At 35.8% G+C, this 25,850-nt stretch overlaps 1 protein-coding gene across 1 annotated transcript in view; it reads right to left on the bottom strand.

Moving 5' to 3' along the window:
- Positions 1 to 25,850, bottom strand: part of LOC124540498 (muscle calcium channel subunit alpha-1-like) — a 65,759-nt gene that overhangs the window by 17,551 nt on the left and 22,358 nt on the right. Inside the window, exons 2-24 of the mRNA XM_047118119.1 lie at positions 16,417 to 16,625; positions 15,973 to 16,078; positions 14,800 to 14,939; positions 13,277 to 13,383; positions 12,775 to 12,927; positions 12,155 to 12,348; positions 7,629 to 7,732; positions 7,373 to 7,545; positions 7,102 to 7,211; positions 6,688 to 6,803; positions 6,511 to 6,613; positions 6,141 to 6,292; positions 5,715 to 5,925; positions 5,519 to 5,639; positions 4,676 to 4,764; positions 4,024 to 4,124; positions 3,814 to 3,846; positions 3,557 to 3,669; positions 2,822 to 2,969; positions 1,980 to 2,115; positions 1,483 to 1,646; positions 1,149 to 1,236; positions 949 to 1,056 (exon numbers count right to left, since the gene is read on the bottom strand). Of these exons, the coding sequence (XP_046974075.1) occupies positions 949 to 1,056; positions 1,149 to 1,236; positions 1,483 to 1,646; positions 1,980 to 2,115; positions 2,822 to 2,969; positions 3,557 to 3,669; positions 3,814 to 3,846; positions 4,024 to 4,124; positions 4,676 to 4,764; positions 5,519 to 5,639; positions 5,715 to 5,925; positions 6,141 to 6,292; positions 6,511 to 6,613; positions 6,688 to 6,803; positions 7,102 to 7,211; positions 7,373 to 7,545; positions 7,629 to 7,732; positions 12,155 to 12,348; positions 12,775 to 12,927; positions 13,277 to 13,383; positions 14,800 to 14,939; positions 15,973 to 16,078; positions 16,417 to 16,619 (2,973 nt within the window). The 5' untranslated portion in view covers positions 16,620 to 16,625. The remainder of the gene's footprint in view (positions 1 to 948; positions 1,057 to 1,148; positions 1,237 to 1,482; positions 1,647 to 1,979; positions 2,116 to 2,821; positions 2,970 to 3,556; positions 3,670 to 3,813; positions 3,847 to 4,023; positions 4,125 to 4,675; positions 4,765 to 5,518; positions 5,640 to 5,714; positions 5,926 to 6,140; positions 6,293 to 6,510; positions 6,614 to 6,687; positions 6,804 to 7,101; positions 7,212 to 7,372; positions 7,546 to 7,628; positions 7,733 to 12,154; positions 12,349 to 12,774; positions 12,928 to 13,276; positions 13,384 to 14,799; positions 14,940 to 15,972; positions 16,079 to 16,416; positions 16,626 to 25,850) is intronic.

The following is a 25,850-nucleotide window of genomic DNA, read 5'->3' as shown; positions in this document are numbered from 1 at the left end:
ACAATTAACAACATCGCAACTAGGACCTTATGACATCGATATAAGCTTTAAAATACCTTAAACAACTGTACGCCGACAACAGCGAACATGAATTGCAACATATGGTTTATAATAAGTATGTTTCCAATGGATTTGATTGAAGCAAAAACACATTTAACGACATACTATTAAAACAGAACACAGTTAACGAAAACACAAAACATTGTTAATGAAAACCAAACATTACGTTACCGAATCACAGTGATCAACCGTTAATCCCAAAGTGTGTAGTTGTGTACATGATGCGTAGGACATTTTTGTGTAGAAAAAAAAATAAAGTATGCGTTAAACTCGGGAACAAAACTGCCTACTTACATGGCGTTAGTTCTTATATTTATAACAAAAATAAATCAAAATCTGCCAGTGTCCTGATCTGACAATGTATCAAAATCAAACCACATAAATGAACCAAAGGAAACCAAATGTTTTATATACCTCACTCCTAGTTTCCGAGTGAAAATGTCCAGGTAGGGTTGGATCGGTGCAAAGAAAACACACTGAAGCTCTTAATTGAGTCCAAAAAATCACAAATTAAAACAATCCTCGTCGAAATAGCACACAACACCTTTGGGCTAAAATATAAGGCTTAAATGAAAACAAAAAAGCATGCAACCTAAAAGAAAGCGAATTTTTGGACCCACGGGCAAGCAAAAACTGGTTAGTACACTATTTCTGAAAATACACTTAGAAGCCTCACACACAAAAAGAAACGAAATCAGATGATTTGTTTGGAAAAGCTCAAAAATTTTGTTTCAAGGAAATTGTGAAATTCAAAGTGAAGGAAAAGATCAAAAGTGCAAAATACTAAGATACTTACTTCCAATAGAATTTTTAAGTAATGAGTGAGATACCCAAAGGTGTCGTTATATTGATTAAAAAAAATAATTTTTCAATAGAAATTATCTCTACCTTGAACATTTGCACCCCCATAACCGCAAACATGAATTGCAGAAGGTTGGTCACCAACAAAATGTTGCCTATAGTTTTTATAGCAACGATCACGCACTGAACTACGTGCTAGAAATCGACAAAAAAATCTATTACTACCACTTATCCTAAGCAATATTTCTATTTTAAATACGATAAATAAATAACAATTATAAACTGACCTTTAATCCTTTTGCTCTGTTGATGGCTCTGAGAGGTCTTAGGACTCGGAATACTCTCAAAATCTTAATGAAAGACACGTTATTTATTCTGCGTCAGAAAAATACAATACATTATAAAACAGTTTTTAGTTAACTTATGAAAATTACAAATCTTAATTATTATTTGACTTGGACCAATTATTAGCTGTCTTAGATCAGTAAGTGTAAGAGTTGGTTCATACAATAACAATATCTATTTGCCCAACTGATAAACCAACAACCAATATTGGCTGTTGGTCAAGCTAAGAACAAAAATAAAAATTCGAATATTGTCCTATAGGTCTAGTCTACTTACCCACTTAATGATATTAATGAGACGATAACGACCAAAAGATCAAGTAGGTTAAATGCTGATCTACAGAAGGCGTCCTTGTGCAAGATGAAACCATAAGTGATGAGCTTGAAAAAGAGCTCAATAGTGAAGACTGTGGTGAAGAAATAATCAATTTTGCGAAGAACCTGTGGAAAGTAATCCATTTTTAATCAAAACTTAACTTTCGTCCGCCTTATCTTAAATATGCCTTGACCTGCCTTGCGTAATTGTAATGTTTATAAAGTTTAAGCAATCATTATACTTCTTGGTTAGGTCAGTTAAGATATTTTTTATATAACTATATTAAGCTAACATGATGTAGGAGTTTCAAATGTTGGAAAAGAGTAACTACTCAGTTTTATTGCTGACTCTTCCCAGTAAAATCTATATTCCAAACCGATTATATCTTTACTTTTAATAAAGTCAACTTAAGTATATTTTGATTTTGATACAGTCGAGTAGACTATTTATTTACTAACATCATTCCAAGCCTCATTGTTTTTGCCTCCCACGGGGTCTTCCATGGCCAACATGAGAGATGACGCCAAAATACAAAGCAGAATCAAGTTTCTGAACCAGGAGTTATTCTGGACTTTGTAACAGGTGACTCTGAACCTGTTGAGAAAAACTTAAATATAAATATGTAATAAAAAAAGAAATAGGTCACTCTGATTAATTCTTGTAACATAACATTTACAGCCTGTATTATTCCCAATGATGGGCCTCCTCTCCTTTGTGGAGAAGGTTAGAAGCGTATTCCACCACGTTGGTCCAATGTGGCTTAGTGAATTCCCATGTGGCATTTCGTTGAAATTAGCCACATACAGGTTTCCTCGCAATGTTTTCCTTCGCCGTCGAGCAAGAGATGAATTATAAAGACAAGATAAGCACATGAAAATTCAGCCGTGCTTGCCTGGGTTTGATCCCGCAATCAAAGGTTATGATGTACGTGTTCCTAATGTAATGTAAGGGCGTTCTGTAATGCTTGTAATAATGGTAATCTAATACATGAAAGTAAGTCTATTTATCTGTTCCATACCCTTTCACGATAAGCCACTATACCGATTTTGGTAAATTTGAGTTCGGAGTCATCTTAAACCCCAAGAAAAGGGATAGGCTACAGTTTTTAACTCACCCATCTAGTGGATAAAATTGAGGATGAAGATTTGAGTGCTATGAAATTTTAAAATATTCTATGTTCAGCTAGTACTGAGTATTTATTACTCGGCTTATTCTTATCTTATTTTATACAGGACTCAATTAATATATTTTTCTTATTAACATTTAAAAAAATATAGTATATAATGAAAAAAAATCGTACCAATTTGTTTTAGAGAATATAAAGAAGCTACTAGCTTCTGGTATAGGTTTCTCTTGGGTTTTAATTTCCACTTCTGACAATCGTCTAGGTCGGGCCGATATCGTTGGTTGTCGCTTTGGAGGAGGCGTTTCTTCCTTCTTAATATCACCTAGCAGAAGAAAAAATTCTATTATTTTATCATAGTTAACAGTTTTCCAACGACTGGAAACTTATTATAAGATCTTCAAAACTATCTGCGAGATTACAATATTAAATGAGATTCAGTCGTCAAAAATAAAATACGCATATTTAAAAATTTAATGGAGTATCGATCAGTGTTCGTTCCTTTGTTGAGTGAGGCACTTCTCTCTTTTAGGACAGAGCTAGAGCCAGACGTTCGTACTGACTGCATACGTAAAATCAACAAGTCGGACAATTGTGATCGTTTAGATGGCTATCTATTTGAATCTGCGATATACATAAACATATATTAGCTTAGATAGATAGAATGGATAGGTGATCATGACTAAAAAAAGAAAACATTTCTTATGTCGCCAATACGCCAACAACCTAGGCAACTAAGATATCTCTTGTGCTTTTAGTTACATTGGTTTACTCACCTCTCAAACCAGGACATGACATTATCAAGTATTTCTTGGCAGTAGAGTACATGATGATTAGATAATACCTACCCAGGTGGACTCCCACAAAGCCCTACCACCTAGCATATTAATTCATGTTTCTTGGTAAACTTACCATTTTGCTTAGTAGTGACAGCCACTAGTGCATTACTAGCGTTATCTCCTTCATCTTGCCCCTGTTCTTCAACTTCTTCTTCAGATCCTGTTTCTTCATATTCACGTTCCGACCTAATATATAAAACAATGAAAACTGTTACTGTAAATGTTTTATTAATTAATCATACAAAAAAATAAATTACATTCAATAATATATTTTTTAAGTAAATTTGTAAATAATTTTACTATAAAATCAAGTATGATGCAAATATTTACCTTGCCACTCGTTTGTAAGCTCTATATTTATGGCTGCATGAAACAGTAATTATTAAAACAGTAAAAAGTGATAAAAACGTTGATGAGAAAAGATTTCTATATACAAAACGAAAAGTATAATTCAAAATTATCCAATTACAGATTCTTTTTTTATTGTGATTCATAGTTAGTAGACCAGTAGGCTAAAGAAATTCAATGACTAATATATACCCTTCGCTGGAATATCCTTCTTCATCATTAACATATTCATCGTCAGTTTCTCCTCTTTCTTCATCAAGTTGAGGATTACCAGCTTCAGGATTTTCAGTCTCCTGGAAATATATATTAAAACTGTATAAGTTAACAGACAGGACAATGGTAGTGGATAAAACTTGATGGTTAGTTATAACAGTCCATAGATAATAGTACTGTTATAAATATTTAAAGTTCCAAACATGGCCAATGAGACACTACATTGTGCTCGTCCACAACAATACGTAATATTGCTGTTTTGCGGTAGAATGTCTGATAAACATATGTACATATATATTTGTGTTACCAACGAGCTCTAAGATATTTTGGTCAGGTTCTGTCTGGATAAAATGGTTGTAGTAGGGAAAATCGAAGGCAAGAGATCACGCGGTCGACTACCTACCCGCTGGTCCGACCAGATACAAGATATAACGGGACTCAATATTCCGACTGCCCTGAGAATAGCCACGGACAGAGTGGTGTGGGGGAAGCTCATCATCAGCTCGACTCATCGGTTAAAGCATTTCAGTACAAGCACGACCTTAAGTAATGAAGCATACGATAAAGAAGAAGTCTGATAACGGGATAGTACCTACCCAGATAGGTTCACAGCTCTTACTTAAGCTCTTACCTCTTTTTCTTTTACAATTTCTTCATCCATGTCCTCAGCATCACCTAAGTTATCTACAGCGATAGCCAAGAACACGTTCAGTAAAATATCTGAATATGTAAAATAAGGAATTATCTAAGAACATAAATTGAACACTTTTGTTATTCATTTAATAATAACGAGATCTAAAGATCTGTTCACACACAAAGATGCCCTACACATTATTTTATTATTGGCATGTCCTAAAAAATAATGAACTATTCTCTATATCGACTCGGTCAGGAAATGAACCTCGACCTCGGAGTGGCGTAACCATGAAAACCGGTGCACACACTAATCGACCAGAGGAGGAGGTCGTCGTCTTAGTGTACGTAAGCTGACTAACAGAGAAGACGGTAAAAAACATCAATCAATTAATCAACGGCGCGCCTTCGTGAGATCTCTAAGTTGAGTTGTTAAACAGTAAAGTAAATTAAAGTAAAGTAACAGCCTGTACATTTCCCACTGCTGAGATAAGGCCTCCCCTTTATTAAGGAGAGGGTTTGGAACATATTCCACCATGCTGTTCCAATGCGGGTTGGTGTATTGTTAAACAGTAAGTATACATAATTATTAGGGTATAAACGTGTAATCAGAAATTATTCAAATATTAAATAAACAAAAAATGTTCCATACTATACTGTTTAGATCTTTTTAAGTGATCACACACTTTGTACCAAACTAATGTCTATCATAAGCTTAACACAATATTTGCAACATTTATATTTTATAGCTTTATTTGATTCCAAATTAATTTATTATATATAAATAATCAGTCGATTTTTTTTTAAATCAACGAATTTTCTGAAGTTTTTTAAAGGATACAGTTACCACATATGAATATAACGATGAAATACAAAGACGCAAGCATTCCGGGAGTACCAACACCACCGTACGCATTAATTCCATGATACATCACAACGTTCCAGTCCTCACCGGTAAGAATCTGGAAAAAAATCAAATAAAATAAACAGCAAATCGGAGTGAACTAATAATTCTACAAACTATCATGAATACTTACTTGAAACATAGTAAGGACAGCCTGCCAGAAGGAATCAAAGTTATGCCTCTCCTTTTCAGCCTCGGGGGCATAATCAAAGCGGCCTCCAAATACTTGCATTCCCAGGAGTGCGAAGATCATGATGAAAAGAAACAGCAATAGCAGAAGTGAGAAAATGGACTGTATGGAGTTGAGAAGAGATCCCACCAGGTTAGAGAGAGAGCGCCAATATCTGAAAAAGATAACAATATTATTTATACATATTTCACGATATTGTTCACAAATTTAGTTTTTCTTAAAGTGCTATGATTTGTTCCTTCAGTAATCATCAAAATATTTTTAGCTCTATAATATACAACAATTAATGTTAGAACAGTTTAAGTAATAATGTTAAGGTTCATTAACAATAATAGCAATACTCTTTTTATTATTACTGGCAATACTCACTTGGTGACCTTGAACACTCGTAAAAGACGAACACACCGCAACACAGATATACCAAGCTGTGGGATGGCGCCCTGAGCGGTGAGCGCCAACTCCACGATTGAACATACCATGACAAAACAATCGAATCGATTGAAAAGAGACACGAAGTAACCCTGACAAAAGAAATAATTACCATATTATTCATTGGCATTCTTTTTACTCAACAAACTGGAACCACTGAATTTTGCCAAAAAAAACGTCGTAACGAAATTTGCTGATATTGGATAAAATTATTTCTGTCAAAATGATTCTTGCCTTAGTACAAGCACTTTACATTTGATACTTTTCACTTTGAGCAAAGGAGACAGTTAATTTATAAGAAATTTCTTACTTGAAAGCCTAACGCGTACATCTTGACTAGCATTTCAAGTGTGAACAAGACAACGAAGAGATAATTGGCATAATTCTGAAAGTAGTCAAGCCAAATTGGTTGCCTGTAAAAAGACACGTTGTTAATAAGGTTTATGATAAAATATGACATATGGCCAATTTTCACATTAAAACTTACTGATAATGTTCCGTTGCCAGAACTAAAGTGTTCAGAAAAACCAATACGATAATCGCCCAATAAAATGTTTGAGATTTGACGGCCTTTCTACAGGCTCTGCGCATGCGACGGTTTACCTAAAAATATTTAAATCAATTACTGAATTTTATTTAGTACAATCGTCCATTTTCAATTTTAATTTTTTTTGCCTTCAATATTTCTTACAAACAATTTTAAATTTAGAATATGTGTCGATAATAGATTAAATATAAATTTAATCACACGAATCGTAACAGCCAAATCCCCTTGCTCTAGCTGTTGTGATGTTGTGAGTCATTAATCACTACGCTAAGCATAGAAAGATACTTTTATGCTTCACTATGATTATTTAGGTTTTGAGAGTAAGAGTATTAAAAAAACTGTGATTCTACTTACTTTGTCAAATCTTCTGTAATATACTTTACATGTTGTGCTTTGTATTGCTTCTCCGTTTGCATTAATATTGCTTTGGGAACCGTCATTACTTCTGCGTTCCTTTTTATTCCCTACAATGTAAATAAACCATATTTATCCAGTTTTTTTAACAATATACGCGGTCGCTCTTCTATTTCTTAGAATCTTGGTGTCTCTTAAGAGGGTTAAAAGTTGAAAATAAGAACATAATTAATTCTTTAATTACAGGCATTGATACTAAAAATCTTTTTACCTTGGGAATCATGATCATCTTCCTTCTTCCCTTGATCATTTTCAAGATCCAACTCCTCAGCCACAGTTATCCAGTTGAGATAACCTTTCAAATCTTCTTCAAACTGTTGTCTTTCCCTGGATTTTTGAAAGTCGCCTCGATTCTTTGCTTTTTCTCTTTCTTTGGAAAATTCTCTGAAATGTTTAAATTTGTACTCCAGAACAATATGTCAAAATTGATGTCAATGAAATAGATAAGTGTTATGATGTTTACTTACCCAGATAACACACCAAGAATTAGGTTCATAACGAAGAAGTTACCGAAAATGACCAAAGACACAAAATATATCCAAACCCAGGTGTTGCCTTTTACATTTGCTATCTAAAATTGAAAACAATAAATAAATAATAGTAATAATAAACATTTGACAACCTGTGACAACAATGCTCTGATCCCAATGAAATTAGCTAAAGCACTTGTGCTATGGAAAATCAGAAGTAATGACGCTACCTCAATAAATTAGAAATTGCGAAAGTAACTTTGTCTGTGTAAGTTGCTCTTTCATGACCAAAGAACGAAACCGAATTAGATTATTGCAATTATGTTTTCAAGCTTGAACTTCAAGAAAGGACATACTTTTTTTGTACTATTTAACCAATCAATCAAGTTTTTCTATTTGTTCACAAATATCTAAATTTTTTTTTTTTTATGGCATAGGTGGCAAACGAGCAGGAGGCTCACCTGATGGAAAGTGACTACCACCGCCCATGGACATCTGCAACACCAGGGGACTTGCAGGTGCGTTGCCGGCCTTTCAAAAAGGAGTACGCTCTTTTCTTGAAGGTTCCCAAGTCGTATCGGTTCGGAAAAACCGCCGGCGAAAACTGGTTCCACAAAGTGGTTGTGCGAGGCAAAAAATGTCTGAGAAATCGCGCTGTTGTGGATTTTCGGACATCAAGGTGGTGCGGGTGAAACTTAGAGTTTTGGCGAGATGTCCGAAGGTGAAATTCAGCAGCCGGGATTAATCCGAACAATTCCTCGGAACATTCCCCGTGAAAAATTCGGTAGAAGATGCAGAGTGATCCGACATCTCTACGCAAAGCCAAAGGATCAAGGAGATCGGAAAGGGCTTGATCGTCGATAACTCGAGCCGCTCTACGTTGGATGCGGTCAAATGGAAGGAGCTGGTACTGGGGAGCACCTGCCCAGAGGTGAGAGCAGTACTCCATGTGAGGCCGAATTTGCGCCTTGTAAAGTTTAAGGCGATGGGCCGACGTGAAATACTGTCTCGCCTTGCTGAGCACGCCCAGCTTTTTTGAAGCCAATTTGGCTTTGCCTTCCAATTGACCGCGGAACTGAACGAGGCTCGAAATATCAACGCCAAGTATTCCGATACTACCTGCAGCGGCTATCGGAATGTTCTCAAATCGTGGAGATACGACAAATGGTGTTTTTTTAGCGGTTAACGCGCAAACTTGCGTCTTTTTGGGGTTGAAATGGACTAGATTTAGCCGGCCCCAATTCGAGACTTCGTTTAATGAAGACTCGATTTCAGACACAAGTTTGTTCCGGTTCTCTTCGACGTTTTCCCGAGAAATATTAGCGCGGCCGGTGTATAAGGTGTCAACGGTACTGTCGTCTGCATAGCAATGAATGTTCCCGATTTGCAACAAATCATTGATATGCAGAAGAAACAGAGTGGGTGATAGAACGCAGCCTTGTGGAACACCAGCATTGACGAATTTTAAGTCAGAGCATGCACCGTCGACAACGACCTTGATGCTCCGATCTGCCAAAAAGCTGGTAATCCAATTGCATAATTTCCCGGGAAGCCCATAGGAAGGAAACTTCGAAAGAAGCGCTTTGTGCCATACACGATCGAAGGCCTTCGCTATGTCCAAGCTGGCTGCTAATGCCTCCCCCTTGCTCTCAACTGCTTCAGCCCACCTGTGAGTAAGGTAAACTAGAAGATCACCAGCTGAGCGACCCCGACGGAAACCGTACTGGCGGTCACTAATCAGCTGATTCTCCTCTAGGTACCGCAGGGCAGTTAATAAGGGACTCCATTATCTTGGAGAGCAAGGAGGTGATGGCTATAGGCCTATAATTGGACGGGTCTGAGCGGTTGCCTTTTTTAGGGATCGGATGCACCAAAGCTGTCTTCCAGGAATTCGGGACGACGCCTAATGTGTAGGATTGCCGGAAAAGACGCGTTAAGACCGGTGCCAACTCGGGAGCACATGTCCGTAGCACGATTGGAGGGATACCATCGGGTCCGCTCGACTTATGAATGTCCAAGGAAAGAAGTGCTTTACGAACTGCACTTTGCCGGAATTTAACCTCCGGCATCGTGGTATCACACCGCGGAATTGTTGGTGGAGATTTTCCTTGGTCATCCAGAGTCGAGTTCGACGCGAAGAGAGGGCCTAAAAGATCAGTTTTCTCTTTCGCGGTATAGGCCAATGACTCACCGTCTCTGTGCAGAGATGGAAAAGATGGCTGACAGAAATTCCCTAAGACAGCCTTAGCGAGAGACCAGAACGCTCGTGTTCCTGAAGGGAAACGCACCAGTCTCTCGCCAATTCTGCCAATGTACTCCGTCTTCGCCCTAGCAATCACGTTTTTGAGGGACCTAGAGGCAGAGTTGTATTCCTTTTTAAATGCGCTGGTATTTACATCACGAGACGCAGATGCATTAGCCCAGGTTTGATAGCGTTCCCACTTTCGGCGTGATGCCGTTTTGCAGAAGCGACCAAACCAAGGCTGGGACTTGCCACCGATGGGTACTGCAGAGTAAGGAATGAATAGTTCCATACCCTGAAGCACCACATCGGCAACAGAGTCAGCAGCAGCGTTCGGATCATCCGGCGAGAAACAAATCTGCCCCCATGGGTAAGATGCAAAAAAAGACCGCATCCCATCCCAATCTGCTGACTTGTAGTGCCATACTCGGCGGCACCCAACAAAGCGAGGCCGTGAGTACCGCACAACCGGCACTGTACTCCGGACGAGACAGTGGTCAGACGAGCCCAGAGGGGGATCGACGATAACCTGATAGCCATCCGGATGCGAAGTCAGCAGAAGGTCCAACAGGGAAGGTGTATGATCCTCCACATCCGGTATTCGCGTTGGCGAGTTGACCAGTTGTGTCAGATCATATGCTAGAGCGAAGTCAAGAACAGATCTACCCGCATGATCGGTGGTGCGTGAGCCGAGCCATTCTGCGTGGTGAGCATTAAAGTCACCCAGAATAATGATCTCTGCGGATGGAATCTGCTGAAGCACGGAATCTGTAGCCATTTGGACGTGCTCAACCAGTCGGTCGGTTTCGGCATTACCGCTATGGGACCTATAAAGGCACGCATAGATTCGCGGATGGTCATCGCAGTCTACACGCAGCCAGATAATCGATAGATCCTGTCCTTCAAGGCTGCCGAAGCGTCGAGAACAGATATCATCTCTGACGTAAACGCATACCCCAGCTCGTGGTATAAAGGAATGTTCCAATTTGTACCCAGGGTACGAGAGAAAAGTCGTATCGGCAGGAGAAGATATCTCGGTCTCGGTTAGAAAGAGCAAGGCCGGCTTCGCCGTTTCCAGATGGTAGTGAACGGCGTTGAGGTTGGAGTTGAGTCCCCTTATGTTGCAGAAGTCCACAGCGAGGGTGGTAGGGGTTGCCTTATGATGCCTGCTCCGCTTGCCCCGAACAGTGGCGAGCGCAAAATTGCCCCCCCCAGAATTCGGAGGGCAGCCTGGGCATCCCTGCTCAGGTGGTGTATGTCCTGAGCATGGATGCCCAGAGAGGGATTCTCCACCGCTGTCGCTGATGGTACCCTCCTGGGGTAATTTAACCAAATTCTGCACAACCATCAAGTTTTGGGGGGGAGGGGGATTGGGCCTCCGGAACTCTCACTTACCGGACGAAACGCGGTAGCATAACTACCACTTTACGCCGATTTTAAGTGAGAGAGTTGTACTTCCCCGGGCGTGCCGGCCCATTCGGCTGTAACCCGAAGGTATACAGCGTGGCACTACCACTTAAAATCGATGGTCGAATACCAATTGGTCCTTGTAGTTTCACTACTCTGTTAGCGTAGTTCGTAAAGTGAGGTTGTAAAAGTAAAGTAAAGTAAAGTAACAGCCTGTACATTTCCCACTGATGAGATAAGGCCTCCTCTTCCATTAAGGACAGGGTTTGGAACATATTCCACCACGCTGTTCCAATGCGGGTTGGTGGAATACACATGTGGCAGAATTTCTATGAAATTAGTCACATGCAGGTTTCCTCACGATGTTTTCCTTCACCGCTGAGTACGAGATGAATTATAAAGATAAATTAAGCACGTGAATCAGCGGTGCTTGCACCTTGAACCTGCAATCATCGGTTAAGATGCACGCGTTCTAACCACTGGGCCATCTCGACTCTAGTGAGGTTGTAGTAAGTAGTAAAATTTTTCTCTCATAAATGCTATCTATTATCAATAAAAATCAAACAATGTAGATCCATTAAAAGAAATAATTTAATGTGGAAATTTAGATAAAGATATTAATGGGAATATTTTTCTTACTCCAAATATCGCAGTTAACTAGACTAGTATAAAAGTTAAAAAAAAGTAACAGCCTGTAAATTTACCACTGCTGGGCAAAGGCCTCCTCTCCCATTAAGGAAAGGGTTTGGAACAAATTCCACCACGCTGTTCCAATGTGGGCTGCTGCTAGTATATAATAATATTATCACAAAAAAAGTTTCAATAAAGACCTATTTTGTTTGTAAAGAAATACAAATAGTAAGAAAATACTCACAGCATACATAATGTCGGTCCAACCCTCTAAGGTGATACATTGGAAGACAGTCAACATGGAGTAACCAATGTTGTCGAAATTTGTAATCCCCGAGTTCGGACCTTCCCAGTAACCCTGGCAAACCTGATCATCCGGGCACTGATAGCCAATATCTTCATAACGTGAGCAAGCAGTTGGATTGTCGACCGTTATATCTAAATGATTAACATTTGGATAAATAATTTTATAGCTCAATATAATAAAACAATACAATTTCTTTAACCTTTATAGAAGCCCCTAGGGCGTCTCTACAGGAGGTCTGTCAATTAATCTTTTCGTCAAAATATTAGAAGAATAGGCAGAGAAAGAAAACTGTAAAATGATAATTGATTGTGATAATTTAATTATACTTTGACGGTAATAACATTAAATTAAAGGTCTTAAGCAGCAAACAATTAACTGATTTAAACAAATATTAATGATGAGCTAAAGAAGACAACCTAAGCGTTTTTAATGGTTTATAGCTAAAAATATTTCATCAAATACATCAAGATACAGGGTAACACAACTATGTATATGTAAAATTTCTGGTTCTATGTAAGGGTAAAAATTGGGCAAAATAAATACTTTATCATACTTACTGGTACCCTTAAAAAAACAAGTATCGTGTAGGACTCCAGAGAAAAGCTCCAATCCAATAATGGCATAAATAATGATAACAAATAATACAAGGAATGCAATGTGGAACAAAGGCACCATAGCTTTGAGGATAGAGTTCAATACGATTTGAAGACCTGAAAACAAAAGTGTTTTAAGACAATAATGTTTTTTTGGCATATTTCTTTATTCTCCTGTACTGAAGCTGAAATGGTCAAGTTATTAAAGAATGTTAAATTTAAATAACGATCACGAGTTGCATGTACCATATTTCATGTGGTGTTCTAAGTAGAGCATCGTAAGGAAACCTGCATATAAATAAATTTTACTACAATTGCATGCACCAATAGTCATTGTTTGACCCGAAAACATTCTTCCAGAGAAGAAGAAGGAAAATTCTGTCCGACAGAAGGTCTTTTACATGTGATACATATTTTACTCTTGTCATTCTCTTCTCGATACGTAGGTCAACGAAATAATACAAACTTGGCACTCCGGAAACCAATCGCAGAGGTCGAAGAACTCTGAACGCTCTCAAAGCTTTCACGTCGAAGAGATCTTTTGATATATATTGAAGAATTTGACTTGCTATTCTGTAAAGACGAAAGAGCTTTATTATTAAAAAGATATTTACACATATTAAGTGATCGTGAGTTCTCTTTGGAATCGAATTTTGACAGAACTGCACAAGCTCATCTTTTTTCTTTTTAAGTATAAGCAGGTAGTCATTCTGGTAAATAGGCCACTTGATAGTAAATGGTCACTATTGCAGATAAACATTGATTCTGTAAGAAATACGAACCATTCCTTACATCGTCAATGCACCTCCAACAAAGTAATAACATTTGATGTGCCCTGTATTTTATTTTGTACACGTTTATATAAAGTCATAAGTGCGTAATTTGTAATTCTACCTTTGTACCTTTGTCTTTTGAGAGCTTCAGTCATGACTTTATCTTTCGCTTAAGTGAAATTATGTAAATATTTTAAGCGTAATCTCATAGTCAAAGTAAAAGATGTTTATTCAATATAGAAGTATTACACTTGCGTATTGATAGTCAAAAATCTACCTGAGAAGAATCAAGTAAGAAATCAGAGAAGAACTGGCGAAAGAACTCAGCGGGTTTTTTAAATGTCATATTTCTAATTATTATTGTCATACGTACAAATATAATTTACTAATTAAATAAAATATGGTATTGGTAAGCTATTAAATATATTGAGAATACTAAAGAATTCTGTAAATAAATCCTATCCAAATTTGAAGACAGTACTAATGCTCTAGATGATCCTTCGAGCCGGATATGAAGAAATTAGTGACAAAGTCAGTTACTGTGCGGACGGTGGATCGACATTACTAACGCTACACTGCAAAGAGGAAATGCTATACTACAGCTAAACTGTACGCATGTTTGTTAAAAGGCAGAAAGAGAGGAAGGAATAAGGAAAGGGACAAAATAGCGAGTTTATTTTAAAAATGAATATTATTATAAAAAAATTATAAATAGTTTTTATAGCATGTTTAAGTGGGACATACCGTGCTCTCAATCTTTTCCTTAATCCAATCGACTGATTCGAAGAAAAATAATGATTCTTTTAGCACACCATTACAAATATACACAAGTAAAAATTAACGTATGTTTTTCCTCTTAGAGTTTCTAAGCCATTGATTCGAACTTGATAAAAAAATATATAGTTATTCTGTGTATGCGTGGGGAGGGTGAATTGGCAATAAACGAATATTTTTCATTTTTATTAAATACAAATATTTTATGAACCTTGTTCTTCCCATGCCGAGTTGTGTCGAGTAGAAATCAATACAAATATAGTTGTATATCTATTTTGAATAAGATAAATATTCCACACAAATAGATCCAAGAGTATATCTTTAATTCTATAAATTTGTGCTCAAACTCAAATTATTTTATTCAAAATAGACTTACTTATTGATGATTAAATGAAACGGTAACACTAATTTCAGATTGACAAATACAAAATTGTAAACTCACCCAATAGTAACGATTGTAAAATCGAGACTGTTCCATGTGTTCCTCAAATAAGCGCCGGGATGAAACAGGAATCCGTAAGCGATTATCTTCATAACACACTCCCCCGTAAATATAGCCATGAAGATCCATTCGACTTTTTCCTATAATAAAAATTAATTACCAATTTTCAATAAAATGCCTTCTTATTGGAACACCTCCATCAAATGGTATCGCAATTATAGAATATTTAGTCTATTCTATTAATAATAGATGTACTAGATTCTTATATGTATTCTTAGAGGTTGTTTTTCACCATTGGACATAAAATACTCGAAAGATGAATTTAAACCCGTGATCTTCATAACATTATAATTATTACAGTGACCTATAAATTTAAATTTGTCATAAAATAAATATTTTAAAATAAGATTAGGCGTGAAGTCAAACCCCTCTTCACCAGTGGGTACTGTGCCCAGGGCCCCAAGATTAATTGGGGCCCTCAATTCAAAAATAAAAGGATCTGCATGTTTTCAAAAGAAAGATTCCGACTTTTCCGATACATCCAAATCTTACAAAGATGGTAACAAATCAGTAATAAGGTATTATAACAAAGTATTATTTATTAAAGAACAATAAAAGTTTCTTTTCTAAGAAACTATTGTTCTGTATACCCAACGCCCCCAATAGGTCAAAGAGCCCTGCGTGTACTTGTCTATATCTAACAACTTGACACTTTATAGGCAGCTTAGCGAATTATTCATCAATTGGTTTTCATATTTTTTCATAACGTGCCAAAAGAGGTATAACTTTATAGACTTCACTTGCTGGTAGGGCTTTGTGTAAGCCCGTCTGGATCAGTACCACCCAATCATCAGTTATTCTACCGCCAAATAACAGTACTCAGTATTGTTGTGTTCCGGTTTGGAGGGTGAGTGAGCCATTTTGACTACAGGCACAAGGGACATAACATCTTAGTTCCCAGGGTTGGTGGCACAATGACGATGTAAGAAATTGTTAACATTTCTTACAGCGTCATTGTCTATGGGTGATGGTGACCACTTCCATCACCAACCTACACCAAAAAAACAAGACTAGTAATTTGATAATAGTATTTGTCATTTAAATAGTCTTACTTCGTACCGAGCACTTAGGTTACAAGGGAAATGTGTTACTTCGATTCAAGAGATTGCTTACCAATATTTGATTAGTATTGTTTGTATCCCCCGAGGGATAGGGGGTGAATACCGCGAGCGCGATACAGTTTGCGAAGATCGTCGTCAATATCATGTACTCGAAAGGTCTGATAGTACAATATAGGAAATAATATTACATACAACATTGATCATCTAAAAATTTAAATAAATTTTCAGTGCCATGCGATTCTGTAAGGATTAATTTCGTATCTCACTCGTGAAATTTTTACAACCGATTTACAAGTGATAAGCCATTTTGATACGTCTCTTCTACGAATTTCATAATTATAATGGTCAATTTCACATATGTCATTCTGACATTTTAAATTGATACCTGGCACATATCTAATTTGCCTTAAAAGTCAGGTCTTTTAAAATAGTAACAAAACAACTGATCATACTTACAACATTACTAGCTAAAAACACATAAATTTTAAAAGGATACTTCCATTCAACAATATCATAACACAGCTTTCGTAAAGGGTTTTTCAGGCCCAGGCACAATAAACTCCGCTTCGGTTTCTCAGGCTGAGGCTTGCCTCTCGGCCTCGCTTGCTTACGAGGCTGTGGTTGTGCTGCTGGTTGTCCTGTATCCGGCGCTTCGGTTTCAGGTGTCGTTGCCCCAGCTGTTTGTGTTTGATCTGCCATTTTTACCTGAAAAAAAAATAAACTCTTAAAATAGACTCTAGTATAGTATAAGATTATAATTTTTTTTTTTTATAAAGTCTCTACATAAGAGTTGAATAAAACAAAGTTGCTTCAAGCCGTGTTTATCTATAAAGTACGCAACGGATTTCAATGAGATTTTAATTAATAAACATAATTTTTCGAGGTGAAGTATTGAGTAGAAAAAAGTAGAGTATCCGTCGCTGGGGTTTATTTAAAATTTTAATTTATTCAGCTCTATGGTTTGACTATGAAAGAGCAACAGAACGATAGAGTTACTTTCGAATTTATACTATAAGTATAGATGACTCTCCTTAATAAATTACACTCGTGCAAAGCTTTTTTTTCTCTCTGGAAAAACGCATTACGCGCTTCCTACACGTGATGGAAAATGGGAGGGGGTGTGGGACTCCCCGGAGCCCTGGATGCCGAGTGCGCCCAGGCACGCCGGGTTTACCCACTAAAAAACCAGCGGTACCCTCTCCATTTTTCGGCGGACGCCACGGGATGGCTTACGCATACTACCGTGGCGAACACTCGTGCAAAGCCGGGACAAATCCCTATTTTTAAATATCGAACGCTTCATTCACAATTAAGTCAGACTTATTATAAATTAACGTTTTTTTTAATTTTACAGTGACATCATTACGAAGATATATGCCGGACGTATGCCTGTTATTGCTGAACCCATGCGTATATATAATTTAATATGTGAATTTCACTATAGTATCCAGTTAGATAGAGATTTCTGGCAATCGATGCGCCAATTTCTACATTACAATTTCTAATGCATTAATTAAATTCTGCTATTTTCGTTATCGTTCGACAAGATAATGTTTAGCTAAGATGGTTAAATAGTAAAATATTTAAACTAAATATTTTATTATTAGTTTATTATATTACATCTTTAGTTTTTTCGGATATGTAATTTTTTTTTAAACGGACGGTAAAAATTATTATCTCAGTGTGAGTTGTCATTGGTGATTTTTTTATCATAACTTATATGGCTAATGTTCCAACATTAGAAAGTGTCATGGTTAGATTGGTTAAACCGGGCTTACACTCCTCATCCTAAGGAGACTATATTTTTTAGAATCCAACTCGCTTTGGAGCTACGTGGTAGAATTAGCTTCGAAGCCTTCTCGAAATGAGAGAAAGGCTGAGCCCAGTAATGGGACCTCTACAGGCTGTGATTTTGCCTTTAATTGAGCGATAATTAAGCATAAAATTAATCTATCGACCTCAAACTCCTTTATTCAATATAGAACTAAGCATAACACTCATTTATAATCAAATTAAATATCACCGATTCCGAAAATGAAACACCCTGACCTGAGAAGTACCGTCGAAAGAAAATCAGCGGGTCTTTTTTGTCAAACTAATTAAATTATTCGACCTTCAACTATAAACATGGACCCTGATAGAAGTTCCTTCGATACTTTATCAATCAGATTAACTGTGTCTGTACTATGCAATACATTGCTTATAAACCGGAAGACAGCAATCGTGTGTTTTAATAATAAGCGTCGCGTGGTAACCCTGTCTGGATAGTACAATTAATTACACAAAGCCCTACTAAAGTCTTGTATAAATTCCTTGATATATATAATAATAGAAAAACCTTCATGTTCAAACGTAAGTGACATAAATATGTCGTTAAACACACCAGCGCGTAAATGTTTCTGAAATAATAAGATCTGTAAGTTTACGATCTCCGAAACGATAAAGATTCTTATTATGAATTCAGATATAAAAGATATTTATATCGGCATTCGAAAGGAAAAGTCACTATAGTGCCAAAAAGGTAGTAATGGAAAATGAAATTTAAAATAACACCTGCAAGCCTCATTTCCTTATAATACCATTTGGGCGTTTAAGCTTTTCTTCCATTACAGTGATGTATATAAATAATTTATGTATTTCCGACGTCTTGCAGTTTGTTTTATATGTATATTAATGCCTATAATTGAATTTTGCCATTTTATTTGAATTTTCCACATTTTTATATAGGTTTAAAACATACTGTTGTAATTGTCAAAATATTAGGCAAAGCTATCTAGTGTGGTATAAAGCAAATCTTTTTATTATTGAATGATATTATCTATTAACTGTTTCAGTGATTATATTTTTAATCTGTGTCATTCTACAAAAGCATTCATCGTTATCATTACGCAGTATAAAACAAAGTCACTTACCGCTATCTGTCTCTTGTGTATCTTTAAAATTACGCAACGGATTTGGATGCTGTTTTTTTAATAGATATAGTGATTCGAGAGGAAGGTTTTTGTATATAATACATGGATAATATAGTAAAGAAACACTGATAATTTTAAATGTGTCTAATGTGATGTCGTACATAAGCAAATTCTGTAGAATGTTAAGTATCGGTATTGCACCTGTGCTAAGTCGGGGCGGGTTGCTGGCTTAAAATAAAGTTAGTACAGTCTTTGCTTCCGAACTATGACTTGGTTTTATTACATTATTCTTTGGATAAATTTTATTATCATACAAAAAACTCAAAAAGTATACTTTTTTTTCATAACATAACTCACAGTTGTACAGACGGTTGCCGCTGAAGGCTTTGCTCACAGTTTAGTGGTTTGTTATCAGGAGTTAGGTATTAATATAATCTTATGTACTTTATTGAAGTCCAAGCTTTCTTAGTTATATTTTTTTACCGTCAAAGAGCAACCGACAGACAGACATTTACATTTATAACATTAGCATAGAAAAAAAATATCTTTTTTCGTTGATTTTTAAACAAAATATTTCTTTATTATACGTAAGTTCAATCATTCATTATCATTTAATCAACGCACCTATTTATGAAATTTAATTGGATGAAAACAGTAGCTTTTGAATTTAAAATCTACATTCCGCCAGTATCACAACGGACATTGACACGTGACACTAAATACATACCCTTCTTTGAACTTTACAGTCGGTTAAATCTTAAATGTAGATATCGTAGTACATTTGAATGACACGCGAGATCTTGGGAAGTGATTGATGACTTTGTATGTGTGTAGCGCAATGAACCTTTGTGAAATGTGTGTAGGTGTGTTTCGTTAACGATAATATTTACGTACGGACTATTTCGATGGACGCGATGGATGTTTTAAAGAAGATAATAGTGATAACTATATCATTCGAAATTTGAATTATTCCCTTGCAAGTATCGACTTTATAAAAATGTTATTTATAGAATAGCTTTATGTTTGAACATAAAAAAATATCTTATACAGATTATGTTTTCCACACACACACACAGATACAAGTATATTGTCATACATTACTGAGTTAAACAAAAAATCAAGACGTTAATTTAAATATTGAATATAATGTTTAGTTTTAGAATTCATTTTTTTTTATTTTTACTATTAATGACGTAAAAAATAAATCAAGATATTATGGATTATTCTTAAGTAAAATTTGTTTTCTATATAGCTACTTAATAGCGCTGTAAGATCCAACTAATCCCTTTAAAGATTGATACCAATATAGACGTCGAAGGAAAATCGGACAAATCATTGCGAACGATTCTAAAAATAGAATCGTACTCAGAATGTGAAAGCCTTCCTGAGATTCCAATTATCCGGACGTTCGCAATCATCCTGGGATTTTCGCAACAATCCGATTTATCCGATTATCCCACGATCTATTTACAAGTAACGAGGGAGCTGACTTTTCCAGTTCCACGTATAAAATTGTTGTCAGGTTGTCTATAAATTGTGACGTGTGTTTTGTAGAACTCTTTCAGTCAAATGATTACTACAACTATATATGTAGTAGTAGGGCTTTCTACAAGCCCGTCTGGGTAGGTACCTCCCACTCATCAGATATTCTACCGTCAAACAACAGTGCCTAGTATTGTCGTATTCCGGTTTGATGGGTGAGTGAGTCAATGTAACTACGGACTCAAGCGATATAACATCTTAGTTCTCAAGGTTGGTGGTGCATTGGCGATGAAAGGAATGGTAAATACATTTAACAGCGCCAATGTCTATGGGCGGTAGTGACCACTTATCATCAGGTGGCCCGTATGATCGTCCGCAAACCTATAACACACTCACACACACTCAATAAACATCGTTGATGGTGTGGCTGAACTGATTACCAACTTTAGGATCACATTTACTAACTTATAACTGTGAAGATATGTTACAAAAACAAACCGTTAAGGTTTAATCGTATTTATAGATGAGAACAGTGCCGAAATTAGCAAGCAGAAGTCCATAGTAAATTCTCTCAAAAATCTCCAAGAGTAGGCCGGTAGTTAGGATTTTCCTATAGGAAACCTAATAACTTTTGTCAGTGCGACTTGGAGTTTGAAAATAAGCCATCATGATCTAAGGTAATATAATTATATCTAACCTTAAGACCATAGAGGCAGTCTGAATTTCTCGTGATCGGATTACCTATAATACAATACGCTCGTATACTTACTATGAAAAAAGAGCTTGTGTTCTTTGTATTATTATATTAGTGTTAGGTTGGTATATCATACGGTGCCCTGCTGATTAAGTAGCTCACCCAACGGGGGGTGGAATTGCGTCAGGTTTAAAAGCCTATTGTAGTTACTTTTTTTTTCGTATTAAAAATGGATACTTTTTAAAATCATTAAAACACTATATTAACTTTTTTTTTTAATAATTCTTTTTTTTAATAAATCTATGCCATGATAAGGCCCAATGCAGATATTGGTTTTTATACGGGTGTGGTTTGAATTTCGAATCAATGTTAATATACTTTATCTACAAATAAATGATACCATGTTCAAAAAAAAAACATTGATAGATATGAATTATAACCTTTTTTTGGCATTGGACATACGTGGGCTAATGCGCCACCTCTTACAGCTGATAGATACCTGTTATAGCGAACAGCCCTGTGTTAAATTTTAATCATCATAATACCGCATGCAGTCCAAGTAGACATATTAAAATACATTTTAATAACGTCGTTATTTTGTGTGTGCACCAAAATAACGAAATACCTATTTTTCAAGCTTCTAAAGGGATTAAAAAAGATCCTTTTTGTTATTATTATAATAAAAATAATAATAATAACATAAGTATTGAGCATGAACGTGAATGCATATTAAGGAAGGGGATGATCAAGGAACGATGAATGGATTATGTGAAAGATGATATGACTGAAATGTTACTTGTGAAATGACGTCAAACAGAAGTATGGAAGAAGAAGACACGCTGTACCGATCCCAAGTATATTCTGATAAAGGCAGAAGGATGATAATGATCATGTTGTATTCATGAATAATAATGTCATATTGAATAATAATAGTTTTAAATATCTAGTAATATATTAGATAGACGATTCAAATAAATTAGAATCACTTGAAAAGATTTTTATTTTGTGTCATAAAATCGTTTTGAAGCTTATTTGAGAGGAAAATATTCAGAAAAAACTGACGGTGTGGAAAGAAATCTGACATGAATGTCTATCAACACGTAATGAAGCAGCGTTTTGTAATTTCCATGTTTCCTTTTCCTGTTTAACAGGAAGTCCACGGTGGGATGTTTACAGCGTATCCCTGTTTTTAATTAATTAATACCGTCATTAGCGGTCCAAAGTTATCTGGATTTTGTAATATAAGAATTTACTTGGTATACGAGCGTTGTGTTCAATGCATAGACTATTTATTACTTTAGAAAATTGTACAACTTCAAAATTTTAGTGATTTATATAGACACTTATAAAGTAGAAGTAATAGTAACAGCCTGTAAATTTCCCACAGCTGGGCTCCTCTCCTTTTGAGGAGAAGGTAAGGAGCATGTGCGGCTTGGTAGATTCACATGTGGCAGGATTTTGTTGAAATTAGACACATGTCGGTTTCATCATGAAGTTTTCCTTTACCGCCGAGCTCGAGATGAATTTTAAATACAAGTTAAGCACATGAAAATTCAGTGGTGCTCGCCTGGGTTTGAACCCGCAATCATCGGTTAAGATGTACGCGCTCTAACCTCTCGGCTCATCATCAGACACTTATTATACCTCATTGACTTGACTTTCAAGTATTGACCTGAAGGTCTTCTATAAGAGATCGCTATTAGCAATTGCAATAATACCGCCCTTTTATATTTCTGAAAAAAAAATTACTGTATTATTTTTATTATGTTTAATAAACTACATTTGTTTTTTAAATGCAACTTCTACCGCCATTGATTGTCAGGGAGGTTTGCAAGGGCAGTAAATTTGTATTCTGAACCTTTAATAATTTCATAAAAAGTTCCATTTAACGGAAAGCCAGACTGCCTGGTGGATGAATTAAAAAGTTAAACGTATAAACGTAAGCAGACAAAATTATAAAAAATACTCTATTATTTTTATTGTTATTAAGGATGACCAATTACATTTTTCTTAATTGAAGAAAAGTTGTTCTTTTTTTAATTTTAAATAAAGAATAGAGGCGAAATCCTCCGACGTGCGTCTCAGGCATTATGTAATCAATAATGGACGTTTAAATACACGTACCAATAGAGTTAATCTCTTTATGGTGTTTGCTATCAGCACTTAATTAAGGGACGCCATAAAATGGCCCTTTTCAAAGCCATTAACTATTAATTAGGATAGTAACAGGTAACAGTTATAAACGATGATGTATTTTGTGAAATATCAACGGAAACCCGACCCAGGCCTTGACTTGAGACGGGAATGGTTATTCTCACTGAAGTTGTTTTACTCAATAAAGAATTAAAACTTATTATGCTTCAAAGAGTCGAGATGGCATTATATGTATATGTGTGCTTTGTGTTTATAATTCATGCCGTCCTCGGCGATGAAGGAAAACATCGTCAGGAAACCTGCATGTATCTAATTTCATCGAAATTTTGCCACATGTGCATTTCACCAACCCGCATTGGAACAGCGTGGTGGAATATGTTCCAAAACCCTTTCCTTGATGGGAGAGGAGGCCTTAGCCCAAGCAGTGGGTAATTTACAGGCTGTTACTATACTTTACTTTATAATTATTTATTAAAATGTTGTTGAGACTGTAATCAACATCGTGTCTTCTCCATTGGCGAAATAAATTGTGCCCTCTTGGTACAAGTAAAAGTCACATAAATTGACTTGGTGGGGGTACATTTCTACTGATTGTGATATGTACATGTATCTGTGAAAAGAATACATATTTAAAAATAATTAAATTAGATATGAAAATTAAAAGGAGTAAAAAGATTTTATTATTCAAACACTATTGCAAAAATATTTGGAAGAATGAATAAAGGACCCAATTTTGCTCCAAACCCTCATGAGGCAAAACATATCTGGTACTGAGTTTGTACTGTTTGATTTTCAACCGACTTCAAAAAGGAGGAGGTTATCAATTCGTCTGTATTTTTTCTTTTTTATGTTTGTTACCTCATAACTTTTTACTGGGTAGACCGATTTTGATAATTTTTTTTTGCTTCCCGTGGGGTCCCATTTAATTTTATTTTTTCCAATGATGGTATCCGTATGAAAACGACATAAGTCTTAAATTTGCATTATGTATATGCGCGACAAATAGGTGAATAACTGAAAATTGGTTGGCACAATTTTGATTATTCTTTTTTTATTATAAAGGATATACTTTAAGGGTATTTTGGTGAAAGTTTGGTAATGTTCTGAGCATAGGATCTATGACAAATTAAGGGAACGGGAGGGAATGGAACAATTCTGAGGAGCACGTTAGCAATACTCCGTCGTATCTTTTATTTATGGGTTACTTGGATATTTGAATCACCTTCCGGAACGTGGTTCATATAATTGTCATAATCGAATATTATAATCAACTAGCGACCCGCCCCGACTTCTCACGGGTGCAATACTGATACTAAATATACAAAAGAATTTGATTATTTACGACATCACATTGCAAACTTCTAAAATTGTCAGTGTTTCTTTACTATATTGTTCATGTATTATATACACAAACTTTCCCCTTGAATTACACTATCTATTAAAAAAACCGCATCAAAATCCGTTGCATAGTTTTTAAGATATAGGGACAGAGAAAGTGACTTTGTTTTATACTATGTTATTGACGAACTCCTAAACGGCTTATAGTTAGGGTGCGATTTGGGACAGAATTTCTTACTGTCTTCTTCAAATTTTGTGTATATGATGCGATGTTATATGATGTACGACATATAGGTCGAAAACAGCTCTTTCGAGGGTGGTACCTTGTAGTTTATGCCGCATATTAAAGCCGCATTTTCGAAATTCTATTTTTGCTTTATTCGAAAGTTTCTTTTAAACTGTCCCCGAAGTAGTTTCTGATTCATATAAACGGCACGCTTAATCTATCCATATTAAGAAAAAAATATGAGTCTATATCAGCTTCACTTAAAATCAAAAAATAAATAAAATTTTAACAAAAAGAAAAACCGACTTCAAACAAAACACTAGTCCTCCTAGGTAAAATAAAAAGAAAAATATTAGACTACTTACAAAGTCGATTTACGATTATATAATGTAGTTATAATTATTGCTATATTTTGAGTCGGTGTCAGCCAACCTTTGCTATATCTATCAAAAAACAATACGAGAATACTTTAAGAAATATCTTTCTTACAAATTACCTTTTATACGATATTATACTGAGCCAATCAAGAGGCTCGTATCGCTTCTTTCTTTTGATTGTTGAGGCGCGTGCCCGTGGCTGATATATATATATATAATATATATAATATATATATATATATATTATCAATACATAATATTATCTTGAAGACTAAAAAAAATAATACTTCTATTCTTATTGTAACAATTATGTGGTAACAGTGTACCTATTACATCTATATATCTATGAGCTTTCTATAGATGCAAGTTGAAGCTATGAAGTGTAAACACTTCAGCTCTCGAAAGCTCAAAGCTGCTTGCATTGGTTCAAACGTTTAATTAAGATCGTTCTATATTTATTGAGCTATCCTTTAGATCAATGACTCATATAGTTATCTATATAGAGAATATAATAGTAGAGATGGGAAGGCCCAGTGATTAGCGTGCACCAGTGTATCTTAACCGATATTTATGGGATCAAACCCAGGAGAGCAAAAACCTATTCATCACGCGGGCGGTGTAGGAAATCTATATCTATGTATATGTGTATTATTTTAATGAAATTGTATCACACGTGTGTCTGGTGCATACACATTCGAACAGCTAGATGAAATATGTTTCAAACCAAAAGGGAGAGGAGGTCTTATC

This window comes from Vanessa cardui, chromosome 25 (assembly GCF_905220365.1).
Source record: "Vanessa cardui chromosome 25, ilVanCard2.1, whole genome shotgun sequence".
Taxonomy (NCBI): domain Eukaryota; kingdom Metazoa; phylum Arthropoda; class Insecta; order Lepidoptera; family Nymphalidae; genus Vanessa; species Vanessa cardui.
Note: the sequence above shows the minus strand (reverse complement) of the source record. Positions and strands in the feature narration are given on the sequence as shown.